General features: G+C 45.5%; 1 protein-coding gene across 1 annotated transcript; it reads left to right on the top strand.

Annotated features, from left to right (window-relative positions):
* Positions 1–1044: 1044 nt before the first annotated feature.
* LOC133904330 (serine carboxypeptidase 1-like) lies at positions 1045–10277 on the top strand. Its single transcript, XM_062345797.1, has 13 exons — positions 1045–1488; positions 5661–5737; positions 5824–5946; positions 6039–6141; positions 6221–6258; positions 6365–6466; positions 6847–6927; positions 6997–7233; positions 8950–9015; positions 9099–9220; positions 9320–9433; positions 9677–9722; positions 9907–10277. Exons 1-13 carry the CDS (start codon positions 1188–1190, stop codon positions 9988–9990), a joined length of 1494 nt encoding a protein of 497 aa, XP_062201781.1. The 5' UTR covers positions 1045–1187; the 3' UTR covers positions 9991–10277.
* The last annotated feature ends 7055 nt before the right edge of the window (positions 10278–17332 follow it).

Below are 17332 nucleotides of genomic sequence, written 5' to 3'. Positions count from 1 at the left end.
ACAAGAATTTTTATAGCCACATCATTTATTGTCTGTTTAGTGAGTGAGATCTAAATCTCACGTGCTGAGGGGCGAGATGACGTGAGTCTATTTTTATAATTTTTTGAAACGGATGTTTATTTCTGCTTAATTAAAAAATAAAAATTATAAATAAATTCTAGTTTTGGTTTGATGAGGGCCTCCGTGTCCGTGCCCTCTCTCCGAGCACCCTGGGCGCCTCCACGGCTCACCCTCATCGCGCCGTCGCTCGAGCTGCCCTCGCAGAGGGCACGACGAGTGGTAACCATGACATGCAGTGGTAACTTCTGCTCGGTATGCCGAGCCCTAAGCCCTGTACTAGCGCTTGTACTTGACACTTTCGTTTAAATAATTCGAAGCGAGTGGCTGAACATGATATTGGAGTAAATCGCGCTTACCTCCCTGTACTTGCATTTTACTCTGACAAGTCCCTGAACTTGCATATTTGTAGCACTTTGCTACATGTACTTGCATTTTGCCTTGCAGAGCCCTAGAATTTGCATGGTTGTAGCACTTGCCTTGAACCTTGACCTCGCCAGAGAAGATGACGAGCTCGCCGGAGAAGCTGGAGCACGAATCTTCAAGTGGATCACGCGGTACGAAATTCCAATGATATGTATGTAGATATATATGTATTCACAGTTCCTGAATATAAACCACAGGAATCGTTGGCTTTCTACAGCCGTTTGCTTGCTGGTTCTAAACTGTGAAGCTCGTGAATCCAGCTGCTGATGACGGGAGGCATATTTCTGTGTACAGTCAACAGAGGTCACGTCGCGATGAAGTCAAGAAGGTTGATAACCCGTACAAATTTATATCATTGTGTTGTTGGGCGATATATGTATCGTGTGGTTGACGTTGATCGGGTGATTGAGCGGACAAACAAATTTTATAGAATTTTAATTTTTTTTATAATATGTGTTTATTTTTTTAGTTTATAGTTGTTAAATCAGAGGAAGATGAATGGTGTAGATCAGATTTCCAATTGAGTGGGTAGGCTGAGAGAGTGACAAGTTCACACCGGCCGGCTTGGCCGTCACCCCATCCCATCCCGTGCCTTGAACGGCATCGCAGGCTGCTCTAATTAGACACCCTCCGGGTCCCGGAGCCGGCCGGGCTACCCTATCATCCGTTGAGAAGCGAGAGCTCCCGCGCGCAACCACGCAGCAATGGCCCCTGCTCCGTCAGCTGCCCTCCTCCTCCTGCTGCTGCTGCTGCTGGTGGCTTGCTTCGCCTGCTGCTGCCGCGCCGCGCCGCAGGGTGCGCTGGTGACGGGCGTCCCGGGGTTCGAGGGCGCCCAGCTCCCGTCGAAGCACTACGCCGGGTACGTGACGGTGGACGAGCGGCACGGGAGGAGGCTGTTCTACTACCTGGTGGAGTCGGAGCGCGACCCGGCCCGGGACCCCCTCGTGCTCTGGCTCAACGGCGGGCCCGGCTGCTCCAGCTTCGACGGCTTCGTCTACGAGCACGGTGCGCCGACCCCTCTTCCCTCCCGCGCCGCGATATTTTCTTTGCCCCCGCCCAATCATGAATAATTGTGGACGGAGTCGCCGAGGCCGACAAAGTAGGGGGCCTGCCGCCTGCTGGCTGCTGCGCTGTTGCTTTCTACGCATCGCGTAAAGTAGCCGCGCGCGTATCCCGTCCTGTCTTCTCTTTTCTTGCCTGCTCTTGTAGGTGGAACCGTGGAATTTTTACATTTGAATTCTTTTTAAAAGCATATTTTAGGAATAGACTCTCGCAAAAATAATTTTTAAAAATAGATCTTTTTGCACTGTGTATGATATATGATCTTCTATGTTGGATTTAAAGGGGCCGTAAAAAGAGTCAATTTTTGGATATTGTTTCCCTGTATGTCCATACGTAGAAAAAGTTTATGAAAATGGCTAAAATCTAAACATTCCACCTCTTGTAGCCCTTTTAGCATTTCAAATTGTATATATGTTCATCGAGAAAAACAAGAGCGTGTTTATTGTACTTCTCCCTCTTGTAGCCCTTTTAGCATTTCAAATTGTACATATGTTCACCGAGGAAAACAAGAGCGTGTTTATTGTACTTATCCCACCATTTATCCCTAAATTAATGACGTGGTGCCGTGGAGGAGGTCTCGTAGCTGTAGCATACAGTTTAACGTGGGCATGCGTCGTCATTTCTCTATGGGCTTATAGTGTAAAACTGAGATTATTTGATTTTCAGTCTTAGGAATCCTGATGTCAAAATGACTGCTACTTATACTAAGTTTGTCCTGCAACTGAAAACACTTAAGGGGCTTTACGATACCTTGAAAGGGGCGATTGTTTTTAATATCTCGACACAATTGGACAATTTTGTTTACACTTATGGCTTTGTGATAAGTCAGATTTCACTTATTACAGACATACTGCAATTGATCTTGCTCATTTTATTATCGTCGAGGAACAATTTATCGTGCTAGGTGCCGAAGAACATGAGTGGGTGACATTACTTGTACCATTAGGGGTAAGTTTATTAAAAAACACCCGCATCGCTCTCAGAGGGTGGCTCCACGCCCGTCGGCGCCGCACCCCCCTCACCTCCTCCCCACATCTCGCCACCGCTTGAGCCGGTTGTTGGAAGCCCGTGCAACGATGAGGATGGCGGCGACAGCTTCCCCCGCAGTGACGGGCAAATCCGGTGGCTCGATGTGGCGGCCTGGCGTTGCAGAGGCCAAATCCGTGCGCCGGTGGTGCGGCGCGGCAGGCTTAGCGGTGAGGAGGTTGGTTCTGCGCGCCCAGCGGTGCGATGCGGCGGTGCGGCGGTGCTGAGTGCCGGTAGGGTGGCGTGGAGGCCAGATCCATGCGCCCGACAGCTTGGTGTGGCGGCTTGCCGGTGTGGAGGCTAGATACACGCGCCTGATGGCTCGTTGGCCTGGCGACGCTGTGAGCTGGCCTGGCGGCGTGGAGGCTAGATCCACACGCCCAGCAGCTCGTCGCGGTGGCCCCATGGCGCGTGGCGCAGCGTTGCGCTCATGGCAGTCCGGTGGGTCAGCGGCTTGATGGTGCGGCCGTGCAGGAGCACGTGACAAGGCAGAGGTGCGGTGCAGAGCACACAGAGGCCTGGTGGCGCAGAGTGCATAGAGGCGCCGGCGAGGCAGGGCACAAAAACGTGGCGGCGTGACGTGTAGAGGTACAGAGCGCACAAAGACGAGGGGTAGAGATGGGGTGCAGGGCGACGGAGCTGGTGCGGCTGAGGGCGACCAAGGGGAACAGGGCGATGGAGCTCGCGGCTTCCAGGCGGCTGCGCGAGCGGTGCGGCTATCAGATTGATGGTGGCATGACGAAGGGAGGTTGGGTGTGGCTTGCAGGGCAATGCCGCGCATCCCCAATGGCGAGGCACACTGGGTCCGACGTGTGGTGTCCTGCAACGGGTGTGGGGTGGTGCCCGCGTGCAGTGATCGAGGCGTCGAGTGGGCAGCGGCCTCAAAGGTGATCGGATATGGTGATGCTCTCAGCCAATGGATTTATGTGGTGCTGTAGCGGCATTGTGGCAATGGGTCTTGTACAACGGAGGCCTTCTCGGTGCGGTGCGGTCTGCTCCGCAGTGGCCTTCCATTGACGCACGCTGACGGTCGGGGTCCAGCTTCTAGGCCAAGCCCTGGTTAGTTGTTCAGCATGGGTAAAGGAAGCAGTCGGCGGGTTCCAGGCTGACTCGGGCGTGGTGGTTGCTGCGGGCAAGCGGCCCGCGTGCGACAGTTGTGCGATGGCTAGGTGCTCAGCGGCGGCCAGACCCGTATGGCGGAGTCTAGTCTGATGAGGTGTGGCCTAGGCCATGTAGAAGCCTAGGGATGCACGTTCCTGGTTTGGGTGTTCTTCTATGTTGTCACAATGGCAGGGCGACGGCTGGTCCCGCTTGGCGATGGCTAGTGCGACGTCCTAACGAGGCATCCAGATCTAGGTAGGGCCTTGGCAACGGCGGCGGTTGGTCTTGCGTAGCAACAACTAGTCCAGCGTGGCTTGTGTTGGGTCGACCTGCGTGTTGGCGTGGTGACGGCCTGCAGAGTCTTACCTTGCTTAGCAGCGGTAGGCTCAGTGCGGATATTGCGGCGCTTGTGGCAGCCGCGTTTTCGGTGGTCGCAAGGGGTGGAGGCAGCAATGAAATTTTGAGGTTGGAGGCCACCAAAGAGCCGGGTAGGTGTTGCTGGCAACATCTGGGCATCTGTCCGCATGGTGCGGCCGTGCTTTTGGTGGCGGCTCAGCGGAAGGAGGATTTGTTCGAGTTGCAGGGCGGGGTTGCGCAACCTCGATGGTGAGGCAAACTGGATCCGAAGTGTGGTGTCTGGCAACGGGTGTGGGGCGGCACCCCGCGCTATGATTGAGGTGATGTTTGAGACTGTCTTGACCGGATCTGGTGAGTTGTTTTGGTTGGTGGGTATGTGCGGTGTTGTAGCGGCATTGCGTCGACGAGTCCCGCATAGCGGCGGCCTTCTTGGTGAGGTACGGTCAGCTTCGCGACAGCTTCCTCTTCTCTTGGTCAAGACCGGGGTTTCGATGACTGCTAGTGCGAGTCGAGATGTGTTGGGACTGGCGGCGACTTGGCACCACAGTGGTGGCTAGCCCCACATGGCAGCGGCTAGTCCGGTGCACGACGATCTGGTGATTTGGTGGTCAGATGGTGCTCTGTTGATGGCGGCCGGTGTCTGGTGGTTGCGGTGGTGGTGCCCTTGTAGGGCACGGTGGCTCGATGACGGCCGGTCCTGCATGGCAGTGGTCGGTTTCGGCCAAGGGCAGCCGTGCTCTCGGTGATGTGGCGGGTGATGTCTTGGTGGTTTCATTCAGTTGTCAGCGTGTGTTGTGGTCCTTTGTCCAATCGGCCGAGTAGATAGTTGCTGCAGTTGTTTGTTGTTTTGGTTGTTGCATTTGTTGTTTTCTCTTTTCCTGTAGCTATACTTTTGTATTTTTTCTTGCTTTATCAATAGAAACGGGCACTGTCCAGTGCTGTTCATTACCAAAAAAAAAAAACTTGTACTATTATTCTAACTTCCTGATCAGATAGCAGAGAACTGTTGTCCATTACCGTAGCTTTTTTTTTGTTATTATAAAGATATTCATTTTCTGCTGGAAAATCTGAGGAATCATAAATAGTGAAGACTCAGTTTCTGTCTTTATGTTGCACTATAGCTCAAGAATTCCATATTCAGAGCACATAGAAAAGCTTGGCTTCTTAACTTGATATTCTTTTCATACACTTTATCTTATTGTTTACTGTTTCGATACATTTATATCATTGGTTTTGTTTGACATGATCAATATTTATATTCTTATCATAACCTTTCTTTATCACATTACTGCTGGATAACTAGTTATTTCCTATCTAATATTAGATGCAGCAAGAGTTATCTTTTTTCTTAATGGGAAGCAAGAATTAACTTGCTTGTTATTTAGAAATTTTGCTCCAACTAAAATTTCATCTGTAGTATTGATCAAATATTTGATTTTATGTCTGAATTCATGTATATATTTTTTCTGTAATGATAATGAGAGAAGTCTGCATTTTTCCATTCAGGTGTTAGGAATGCAATCTATACGATTTGATAATGCTGCTGTATTGTGTTAAATGTCTTTCGCGTATTCTAACTCATTTGTCAACTTCGATCCTTTCATGCCTGTTCATTTGTGTTTTTCATTCAGGACCATTCAACTTTGAGTTAGGAGGGTCAGTTGGAAGCCTGCCAAAGCTTCATCTCAACCCTTATAGCTGGTCCAAGGTTGGATATTTCCATATTGGTCCTACGTAATAAGCAGAATTATCTTGTGTTCTATCTGAATGAGAGTAGTTACGTTTTCCTTGTAGGTGTCTAGTGTGATATACTTGGACTCCCCTGCTGGTGTTGGGCTGTCATACTCGATGAATGTTTCAGATTATCGAACTGGCGACCTTAAGACTGCTGCTGATTCGCATACTTTTCTTCTGAAGGTATATATAGACGTTCTGACATGTTGGTGCAGTCAATTTATCATCTGCTTGTGGAACAAAAAGCTGAACTTTCTTTTTTTACTTTTAACCAGTGGTTTCAGCTCTATCCTGAGTTCCTGACAAATCCATTTTACATAGCTGGAGAGTCGTACGCTGGGGTTTATGTTCCTACCCTTTCACATGAAGTTGTCAAAGGTATTGGCTTTGGGATTAATCATCCTTGAACAGCTACGGATTGTTTTCATATTCTTGTCGCTGACGAATTATTCCGCAGGAATCCACGAAGGAGTTAAGCCAACAATAAACTTTAAGGTTAATGAATTTTATTATATTGCTACCTCCATGAGAACTCCGAACGTGGTTACCAAGGAAATCTAAGGCCTAGTAACTAATGATTTATTCTGTACTATGATGTTAGGGCTACATGGTCGGTAATGGTGTATGTGACACCGTTTTTGATGGAAATGCTCTTGTACCATTTGCGCACGGAATGGGTCTAATTTCAGATGATATATACAAGGTACGTCTGTGCCCTGACTGAAATCCCCGTTCCGAAATTTCCTTCCACCACGAATTTTTAGTGATGGAATCAGAACACTTCTTTCATGTACTATGAATATATGCTTCAAAATATTTCTTAAACTTCATGTGGCCATTAAAATATATTTCTTAGTATATCTTTTTTTTGAAATGAACTGGCGGAGAGCTGCCTGTTATCTTAATAGAATAGAAAGGCACAACGGGCTGCAGTACAAACAAAAATTTAAAAGGCCAGAAACCAGGAGAAGATTCCGGCCAAAAAAAAAAGCCTACTTCTTAGTATATCAACCTGTGGCTAGAGCAAGGGTGTGGCTTTGAAGTGCCCAGCTGAATTAACCACCATTTCTATTCACAATGCAGGAAGCCAATACCGCATGTAAAGGAAATTACTGGAATGCTAGCAGTGATAAATGTGAACAAGCACTCTCGAAAGTTGACACGGTAAACCAGTGCCACTATCTAGTAAAAAACCAGTGCTGTTCTCATATTATATATTCTGTTCTTGTGTAGGAAATCGATGGATTAAATATTTATGACATCCTTGAGCCATGCTACCACAGCAGAAGTGTCAAAGAAGTGATCCCACAAAATAGCAGAACGCCTCAAAGTTTCAAAGATCTTGGTGTAACTGACAAGCCCCTTCCAGTAAGAACAAGAGTGCTTGGACGGGCATGGCCTTTGAGAGCTCCTGTAAAAGATGGGCGTGTTCCATCATGGCAGGAACTTGCCAGTGGAGTTCCGTGTATGGTGAGCACAAGCGCAGTACCCTTTCCGTAGCTCTATGTTCTCATATGATCTGTCAGAATGTTAATCTTCTTGAGAGATTGCTCTTTTTCTCCACTACAAAAATGTGCTTGGTTCTTTGTACTCCCTCATTTCCTTAACAGAATCCATAGGTTGCTTCCATCCTCTTTCTGTACAAATTTGACGGGTAATTTCTATCACAATACTTTCATATAAAGTTGCAAAAAATATAAAAGTAGTGCAAATAGTTTTTATTATGAATCTAGTAACGGTTTGTTCATGTGGCAAATCTAGGTATTTTCTGTATTTACTAGTCAATGGTCAAAACATTCCACTATAGACTACAGATTGCCTAAAATTGGCCATATGGGTATGCTAATGTAGTTATACACTGATACTAATATTGTGCAGTTGCATATTATCTTTTTTATTTTAATTTATTATACTGTAGTATACTCCTTGTTCATTTCATTTATTTTCATCTTCTCCAGTTATCTTGTATTTTTCACTAGTTACATCTGACTTTCCTTACGCTCCTAAGAAATAAATTAATTAAGAAAATGGCCAGAATTGATTCATGCTTGTTGTGGCCACTGGCCAGGGTCTGCATCTCAGATTATATGGGTGGTAGTGGTCGACGATCCAGGGTAGGAACCGTGTTTGGCAATAGGATGGGTTGCAGGGGAAGATGAGAAATCTAGTTTTGCTGGGAAAAGAAATAGAGAAGAGGAGGTTTATTCTTCAATTGAATCAAAAGAGTACAATGGACCTGTCTTACATAGCAACATTACTTTACCCTGTTAGACATATGAGGATGCATGTATATGCATGTCCTTTATGTCTAGGCGCGGAAGTTTTGGACGGCGATGGCTTGCGCATGCAGGGCGGCAGAGACGGCCTGGGCGTTGGCGAGGGTGAACACGCGGGTCTCTGCGCGGGTGGCTTCCTCGTCACGGCGCGCACGGGCGGCCTCCTCTTCTAGGCGCGCAAGCTCGCGGGCCTCTGCCTGCTCGCGAGCGAGTCGCTCCTCCACGGTCTCCGGGTGTGCCATGGCAAGAAGACGGGTGGTGGGATTTGGCGGCAGAGGGGCAGCCGATGGTGGCTAGCGGCGACGGTAGGAGGAACCGGCAGCTAGGGGTAGGGTTTGGAGCGGAAGCGCGATGATTGCGGGAGCAACGGCATCAGATACCATGAAAGCAAGATAATACACGCAATGATTGAATTGATTAACCAAGGGTTACATATATAGGCACGACCCCTTCCATATCCTAACAACCGGCTTATAGAAATAGATATCCGAGAGAATAGGAAGGTGATTCTAAAAGGGGTAACGCGTGATATACGCCTAAATAAAGGACATGCATATACATGCATCCTCATATGTCTAACACACCCCAAAAACTTGTACTTCTAGTTCAACTATACTCCTTTCCTAATCTATCAATCCTGACCAAAACTCCTCAGAGTTTGATGAAAGGTACTCCTCTTGTTTGGCTTAATCTCTCTGTGCGCCAGTTTGTTGCTCTTGTGATCTGGCCTGCTGTCTTGAGTATTGAATTCTATTGCGTCTGATAATGCTGACCCCAGTAGGAATCCGCAATAGTGAAACGAACTGGACATATGTTCTCCTCGAAATATATAGGAGTTAATTTTATTCCCAAGAGAAGCATGATTCATTGTGGACCAATTCTTACCATGTTTAGTTTGATCAATCTTCAGAGTGATGAAGTTGCAACAGCATGGCTGAACAATGATAACGTCAGATCTGCAATTCATGCTGAACCAGTACGATAGTCACTAACCAACTTGTACTTTATGGATCGAATTTCAAAACTTTCCATAACCATAGTTTATCATGCACATGTTAGGTCAGCTCAATTGGACCATGGCTCATATGCACAAATGTATTGAATTTTCATCATGATGCTGGGAGTATGATCATTTATCACAAGAACCTTACAAGCCAGGGTTACCGTGCTTTCATTTACAGGTACTTCAAGAACCTATAATATTCTTTCGGCTCTCACATTCTTTAGTCTTAGAAGTAGCTGTTATTTACGTTGATATATTTATTTTGCATTTGTTTCAGCGGTGACCATGATATGTGTGTGCCTTACACTGGGAGCGAAGCATGGACCGCGTCATTAGGCTATGGAGTTGTTGATTCGTGGCAACCGTGGTTCGTCAATGGACAAGTTTCTGGGTATTGAACAAAGTTTCAGCATTTTTTGTCCTAGAATTTTTTTGAATCGTTTTATCCTAGAGATTGAATTATCCTTGGATATGAATTCACTATCAATAGAAGACACCATTTCTTTCGTGAGGGAAATCTGCAATTAAATGATCTTTTACTCTTTCCATGATTTCAAACTAATGTTTGTATGCTATCCAGGAAAGAAAAATAAGGAAACGTAACTCACATCTTTTTGTTTGTGGTACTCCTCAGGTACACCCAAGTATATGAAAATGATCTCACTTTTGCTACTATTAAGGTGAACACTGTTTCTGACTTTGTTATTAATCCATTAATGTGCAAATGAACGTGATACGAGCCTGCCAAATCAAAAACAATAAAACAAATTATATTAAATGATATGGATCCATTACTAAAACACTAAAAATCGAAGCTTCGAAAGTTAAGTTGCCTTTAACTATCCTGTTGCTCCTTTTTCGCAGGGCGCTGGGCACACAGTTCCTGAATATAAACCAAAGGAAGCATTGGCTTTCTACAGCCGTTGGCTTGCTGGTTCTAAACTGTGAAGCTCGTGAATCCAGCTAATGATGATGGGAGGCATATTTCTGTGTACAGTCCACACAACGTTGTTGGTTCTAAACAGAGGTCACAACGTGAAGAAAGTGGATAACCCATACAACAGATAAGACAATCAAAGGAACAAATAAAATACCTAATGCCAACTACATGTTGTATTCTTTTGGGCAAATGCTATATCAATGCAGCTTGTTTGCATGCATTGTTCACGGTGGCTAAACATCTGTGAAAATTTTCATTGACATTTTGAAATTTCAAAGGTACAAATTAAGGTCTACTCTCTTGTTTGGATCCGGATCTACAACAATATTGAACCAAGGTTTCAGATACTGCTGTTAATTAACTCGTTGCCAGCGCTAGGATCCTCTCTCTCTCCTAGCTTCGATGCTGTCATCCTCTTGCTAGGTACTCCCTCCGTTCTTTTATAAGGCGTATTTGATTTGAAAAGGTCTCAAAGTATACTTGGATCACTAATTTTTTTTACAGCATATCATCAATTGCTATAAATGAATATTGCAATAAAAGATTAGTGAAATACAAATATATTGATACAACCCGCTAATATATCATCAATTGCTACAAAATAAATATCCTCTCTCGAGATTCTCGCAATCACACACAACAAAATTGTAGATTAGAACAGTAACACAAAGCACGTACACAAGTTTATAGGGAGGCAAAGTTTTATTGCTTTCTTTCAACTGTTTACAAATAATGGAGTCTTCCAACGTATATAGTGCTAGCCTGCTTGGCACCCACCTAGGGATAGATATTTGGTCCTATTCTTCTATTCATGACTCATCAAAGATTTCTTTTCTCTATCAAGATCATCCATTGACAATTGACTCATTCGTTGGGTATGGTTAAACATGTCATTTTACATCCAGCATGGTTCAACCTGGCTTAGTGACTTGGTGTACTTTGCAAGAGAACTTCACTCTGTGGTAAATAGTTAAATATCTCAATTTACACTATCTTTTATCGTGACATTGATGTGTGAGAAGAATAGACATTACAAAGTTGCTACAGGGTTCTGGTGCCCAGCTATGAGACATCATATTCATGAATGCTGGAAAAAGGATGGCCAATTTATGTTGCTGGGCATGTTTGTTTGATAAGTGTGATTCGTGAAAATGTAATTAGGTATTTACGGACCTGGTGAGGCAGTGCCTCTGAAAAAAGAGACAGATGCAAGAAAAATCTTTGGAGACAAGACGTGGTGACCCGACATTTCCACTACCATGCGGAAAGCCCTTGTCTAAGGTTGTCGATGATTAGTAATTCGACTTGTTAAATACTTATATGTTAATATGGATATATGTTGGTTACAAAAGCGGATCGAAGATAAAGACACAGATTTTTTATATAGGTTTATGTCTCTGTTAGGATAATAGCCTTATATTCTGTCTTGCCCAGTTTGATTTTAGAAACAAATGTTACAAATAAGGGGTACGTGGATCTAGTCCTAATGATCTAGGCAGATGTCGCTATGTTTTAGGTTTGGAAGTCCTAGTCGGATAATTCTAATCTATGCCGTGGATCTTTGCTGGGTGTCTCTGATTCCTGCATGACTAAGCTTGCTCTGGTATTTCGAGACTTCGGAGCTCTTGAAGGCGTGCGTTGTCTTGTGATGTCTTACATATGTAGACTTGTGTTGGTGTGCCTTGGACATATCCCCTTCCCCTCTTTTTATATTTATGGTGAAGTAACCATACTCCACTCGAACTCTTTTGAGCATAAGCTTCTCGAATTGTAGTTTCTATAGATATCTAGGAGAACCTTACCAAATGTGGGAATAGTTTTCTTGGATACGATTATGCACTCAATATTTATTTACATGCTTTAATTATTCCATAGTGGTTACGAATTGTACCGAAACAAGTAAAGGACCTGTGCGGTATGGATACCCTTTATAGATATACCTTATTTATAGAATATATAATAAATACTGATATCCTCATGAGGTAGCCCCCAACTCTACTCAAAAGAGGGCTGCTGGTACATGTTGACCTTGTCAAAAGTCACCTAGCAAAGGGGTTATCTCGTTTGACCATGTTGTGCCAAGTCGAGGATTCATCCAATCGCATAGAACATGATTGACTCGATGGAAATTGTCGGCTGAATAGAGTTTTGAGGCAACTGAGTTGCGAAATTACTTCGACTGCGGGAGCCAAAAGGCCATGTCCTTTTTTATTTCCCTTCATCCTCAATGCTGCATTAAATGTGCGTGACTTCTGAGGGGAGTTGAATGACTAGACACCTGATAGGCTATCTCAGAAGCCAAAATATGACTGGCACCATTAAGTTAATGTGCCTCGACGCCTGTCGGGCAATCTCAGAAGCCAAGACAGCACAAATGCCATTAATGCCGAATGTCGCCACAATCATCTGTCAGCCGAACATTCTCGGGACACCTTGTATTTATAAATAGTGAGCCCTCAGGAGTTATCCCTGTGAACTCGTACCCTCACTTTCTTTGTACTTGGGCCAAAAACTTTGTTCTTCCACCTTCAATCCTTGACCTCCTCGCCATGATTCCTCTTTGTCCTCCTCCTCTCGAGAGCTTCAGTACATCCTTCTAGTCTCTTCCCCACTGTATCTAGTAGGGCATTTGCCTCCATCACCAGTTTCTCCACTCGATGCTCCTCCTCCCTCTCTGGTTAGTCCAGCAACAGCCTCAGAGGTCATCGTCATCTCCTTCGATGAGGAGGAGGTGGCAGAAGCACTGGAGGATACTGCAACAGCAAAACGACAACATTCGAGTGACCGGAGGTGCTCTCCGACCTCAAGGATCCGATTCCATATGATGTCGATGATCTGTAAAATGACTGCCAAGTATTTATAGGTAAAATAGGGATACATGATGGTCATAGAAGAATATCACAAAAAAGAGACATAGATCTTTATATATGTTTGGGCCTCCCGGAGGATAATAACCTTATGTCCTACCTAGCCTTCTTTGATCTCATGAACAAATATTACAGATAAGGGGGAAGGGTATGTGGATCTAGTGCTGAGGATCTAGGTGGATTTCTCCGTGTTCTTGGTTCTAAAGACTTAGTGGGATGATAAGGATATTTTCCTTGGATCCTTGATGGGTGTGTATGGATTCTACCTGACTAGGCTTGATGCAAGGTTTCATGATTTCGTAGATCTTGAATGCATGAGTTGATATGATGTTGAAAGGCTTGTATGGGCTTCTTGTGCTTGTAGAAAGGTGTGCTTTGGACGTACCCTCTCCCCTCATTTTATAGTCGGGGCAAGGTGGGCATAACCTACTCAGACTCCTTCGAGCGTATCTTCCCGAATCATAGATCCTCCAAATATCTAGGAGAAAACTACCAAACGTGAGGATGGTTTCCTTATCGGGTATGATTACCTACTCGATGTTTATCTACATGTCTTATATACTCCATGGCAGTTATGAAACATATCAGAATGAGTAAAGGATACGTGAGACAAGGGTATCCCTTGTAGATATATGGTATTTATAGAATATATATTAAATAATCATATATCCTCATCAGCTAGCCCCCAAACTATGCTCAGAAGACAGTAGCCAAAATAGATGTAGTTGGAAGTCTAACTCCCGATAGCCTAATCCAATTGGCGAATACTTACGACTGGAGAGCAACATTCCTCCTACTCAGGAAAATCTTCCAAGTGCATAGAACCTTTCCCAGACATGAACCTCTGCCAACCGGATGAAGCTTCATTCATCATGACTTAGCTAGTTAGGTAATATCTCTTACGACCAAAAATCGAAGAGCTGCGTTCCCTTTTTCTGTGCATGGCTTCTAGGGGAGTTGATTTGATTAGACACCTATCAACCTGCTCTGCCATCATGATTATACACTTCGACACCCTTCAGACCTTATCATAAGTTGAAGGGTCATATATGCCATTAACACAGAGTGATGGCACCCAAGACTGCCACTTGGACAATCACGAGGCGCTGCGGGACATCCTATAAACTCATAGGGTACTAGACGTTTATCACTCTGTCTTTACTTCACACTTTATGACTTCCTATCTTCCCACAAGAAAAACCCTCTCCTTCTTCCCCCAAGCTTAGAGCTCGGAGGCCATGTTGTCATCCTCCTCCTCTTCTTCCTTCTCCATCACGATAATACTACCACCACCGTTGCTACTTCTAGAGATCATCGTGATACCCTCCTCCTCGGAGGTGATTGAAGAAGCAGATCTCCTGGAGGACACGACAGACAACGATCAATTCTTCGAAGGCTTGCTCGATGGGTTTGAGTATGAAGAGGGTTCGAAGGATGATGCTGTGGATCCCCATGACTGGGAGCCATGCCTGGTTGAAGCGGGCATTGATGATGAAGAAGAAGAAGCCAAAGAGTTGGAGGAAGGCCAAGGAGATTAGAGTGATCACACCAAGGTGCATCCCTCCTCTTCTTCCTTCTCCCCCAGTGATGATGGCACAATGAGTAGCCCAGTGGCTATTAGCCACGATGCTGCTCTTAGAGGAAGGAACAAAAGGCGTAGGCTAGTCTAGAGCAGTTAGGCCTTTCCAAGTCCTTATCAACTCGGAGTATTTTGTAAGATGCCAAAGACATCCTTCTGTTGTAAATATGATGATTTTAACAACAAGCAGACTTCCTTCATGCAGATTATGACTCACTGTTGTGTTCCTTGTCAACTATTCTGATGGTTTTAGAATTATCCTAATAAAAAAAAACTTTATAGCCAATTCCCATTCCTCCTAGTTGAGTAATATCTCCAACTAAACGATAGCTTAACAAAGAAGATTTTTCGATCGAATAGAATCCTATAACTTATCCACCTTTTCCATTCCTACTCTTGATAGAGGTCACTTCAACCGCGAGCGTCTGACCGAGGAATTAAGGAGAAATGATAGTATTCATGAAAGGTCTTTTGAATTTCAAACTGTCGGGAATATCTTTGTACTAAGTAGGTTTTGTTAACTTTAGACTGATGTTATTGAATATTAGGAGAAAAAATCATCGATCACAGAGGGATCTGTTAGTCATAGAAGCAAAAAAGGCTGAGGACATCATGGAGCCATTGGCTTGTGTCTTCCCATGAAAGGGAAGAAGCCCCCCAATAATTTTCACTTTTGTGAACCCTTGATTCCTGAGCCCCTTGACATTTTAACTCTGTTGGAATCTAAGTCACCGAACAACAGGGAAGGCCTTTGGTTAAGAGGGAGAGCCGAAGGCTTTCCCTGTTGTTCAGTGACTTAGATTCCAACAGTTGGCGCCGACCGTGGGGATCGAACAGTCCGAAGCCATGCCGCCTAAAAAGAAGACGAAGCCACTCGGTACATTGGTGGCATTGCCGGAGCACCCGGTTCCAGCTGGGGCTTCGGCCGAAACACTCCCTTCGGCGGTGTCCGATCCGGGCAACGCTTTGACCAGTGGGGCCGACGGTAGCCAGCAAGAACACGGTGATGTAGATGTGGCACCCCCAGGCAATAACGGAGACCACCACGAAGCGGCTATCTAGGAAGACACAATAGAAGCAGTGCGAAGGGTAGATGCTAATGTTCACGCCCGCTTCGAGGCTTCGGCAGAAGAAAGAAGAAAGGCGCATGTTGCTGAAAAGTGGGATGACCTTAGTAACTTCGAAGAATATGAAGATGAAAATGAGACAGAAGAGGAAAGAGCAGCCAGGCTAGAAGCCAAAGAATTGGAGAGATAGATTGCGCAAAAAAAGCACACGTTGGATATCTTGGCAGCAAGTCAGAAGGCCGCGGAGTATCACCATTGAGCAGAAGAAGCCAGAAGAACACTGGACAAAATGCAAGAAGAGATTGACATGCTGCAACGTGCAGATGAACCAGCTCGCCACATGACTATGTCAGAAGTTATAACACGACCGGCGCAGGACCTTCGACACAGGTCATGCGCAGGTGATCCAGAGTCACCGCTCTCTGTTGGCTTGCAGAACCGTCCGTGGCCTTCGAGCTTCAAGATGCCTAGGGTGGTAATGTTTGATGGAGAGTCAGATCCGAAAGAGTTTGTCATGAGTTTCGAGGCGGTAGTTGAATTCGCTAGAGGAGATGACACGACACTGGCGAAGCCCTTTGTGATGGCGGTTAAGGGGATGGCGAGGTCGTGGTACTCCGTGCTGCCTCCAGAATCCATTTATTCATGGGAGCAATTGCGCAATGCCCTATATAGTAATTTCCAAGGAAATCAAGCGGAGAAGGTTACCACCAGCGACCTCTTCGCACTCAAACAACAGCCCACGAAGACACTGCAGAGCTATATGCGTCACTTCGTACACATTCGCTGTCAGGCAAAGGGCTTGAGTGAAGACATCATCATTGATGCCGCTATACAGGGCATTAGAGGAGGGCTTTTGGCAGGAAAGCTTACACACAAGAGGCTGGAGAGTGTACAGGAGCTCTTCAATAAGATGGAAGAGTACGCAAGGTCCAAGTTGGACCACCTTTGGAGGAAGAGTGAAATGGCAGCATAAAAAACGTTAAAGACAAATGCATCAACCAGAGAGACAAACGCTGGACACTCTAGAGATAGACCGAAGCATGTCAAAAAGCCGAAGCATTTGACTACACATCGAAGCAAAAAGAAATCAATTAGATAGACTCCAGACCAGTCGAAGTCACCCAGGGGTTCTCAGAAGCACAAGGTGAGGCTACTTAAGGAGGCCAGAGTGCTAGAGCCCAAGGAGGCCGAGGAGGACGAGCTCCGCAGGACCCGGCCACATTGTACTGTGAGTTACATGGCGAAGGTGCTGGTCATAGGACTAAGCAGTGCCCACAGGTCATGGCCACGAAAGAAAGCTTAGCGCAACAATCCTTCGATCATGCAAGAATTGTGCATCATGCCACACATTTCAGACAGGGCGAAGCGTGGAAAACCAATCAGACCCGCAACCCAACACAACATTCGCTAACAACTAGCGACCAATGGCTACGCTGCCACACCAATATGTTCCTGTACCTTCGGCTCCGTCGGACCACATTGCTGGTCAGTTGACTTTCCAAGGAGAACTCCCACCGCCTCCACCAAGACCAGCAATCGAAGCCCCCTCCCCCAAACCAGCAAATCGGTGAGCACAGTGAATTGTGGATACAATGTTGTGTTGGTAATCTCTAGAGGATCCAATCAGGAAACAGAATCGAAGAGACAGCGAAAAGAATATGTGCAAAGGGTTAACCATGTTGGTGTAGGGCCAACTTATGTCCATTCAAAATGGTCCGATGTGCCCATTACCTTCTCACAGGAGGACCTGAGAGTTCTAGATTACCCACATACCTTCATCGTCACTGCAAACATTTCAGAAAATGAAGTGCACAGAATCCTGATAGATGGAGGAAGC

The sequence above is a fragment of the Phragmites australis genome, chromosome 22 (genome assembly GCF_958298935.1).
Source record: "Phragmites australis chromosome 22, lpPhrAust1.1, whole genome shotgun sequence".
Taxonomy (NCBI): domain Eukaryota; kingdom Viridiplantae; phylum Streptophyta; class Magnoliopsida; order Poales; family Poaceae; genus Phragmites; species Phragmites australis.
This window is presented reverse-complemented; position numbering and strand designations above follow the sequence as displayed.

Coding starts and splice junctions, on each gene's coding strand:
- LOC133904330 (XM_062345797.1), top strand. CDS start 1,188: ATGGCCCCTGCTCCGTCAGCTGCCCTCCTCCTCCTGCTGCTGCTGCTG. Junction 5,738..5,823: donor ACCCTTATAGCTGGTCCAAG/GTTGGATATTTC, acceptor TTTTCCTTGTAG/GTGTCTAGTGTGATATACTT. Junction 9,221..9,319: donor TACCGTGCTTTCATTTACAG/GTACTTCAAGAA, acceptor CATTTGTTTCAG/CGGTGACCATGATATGTGTG.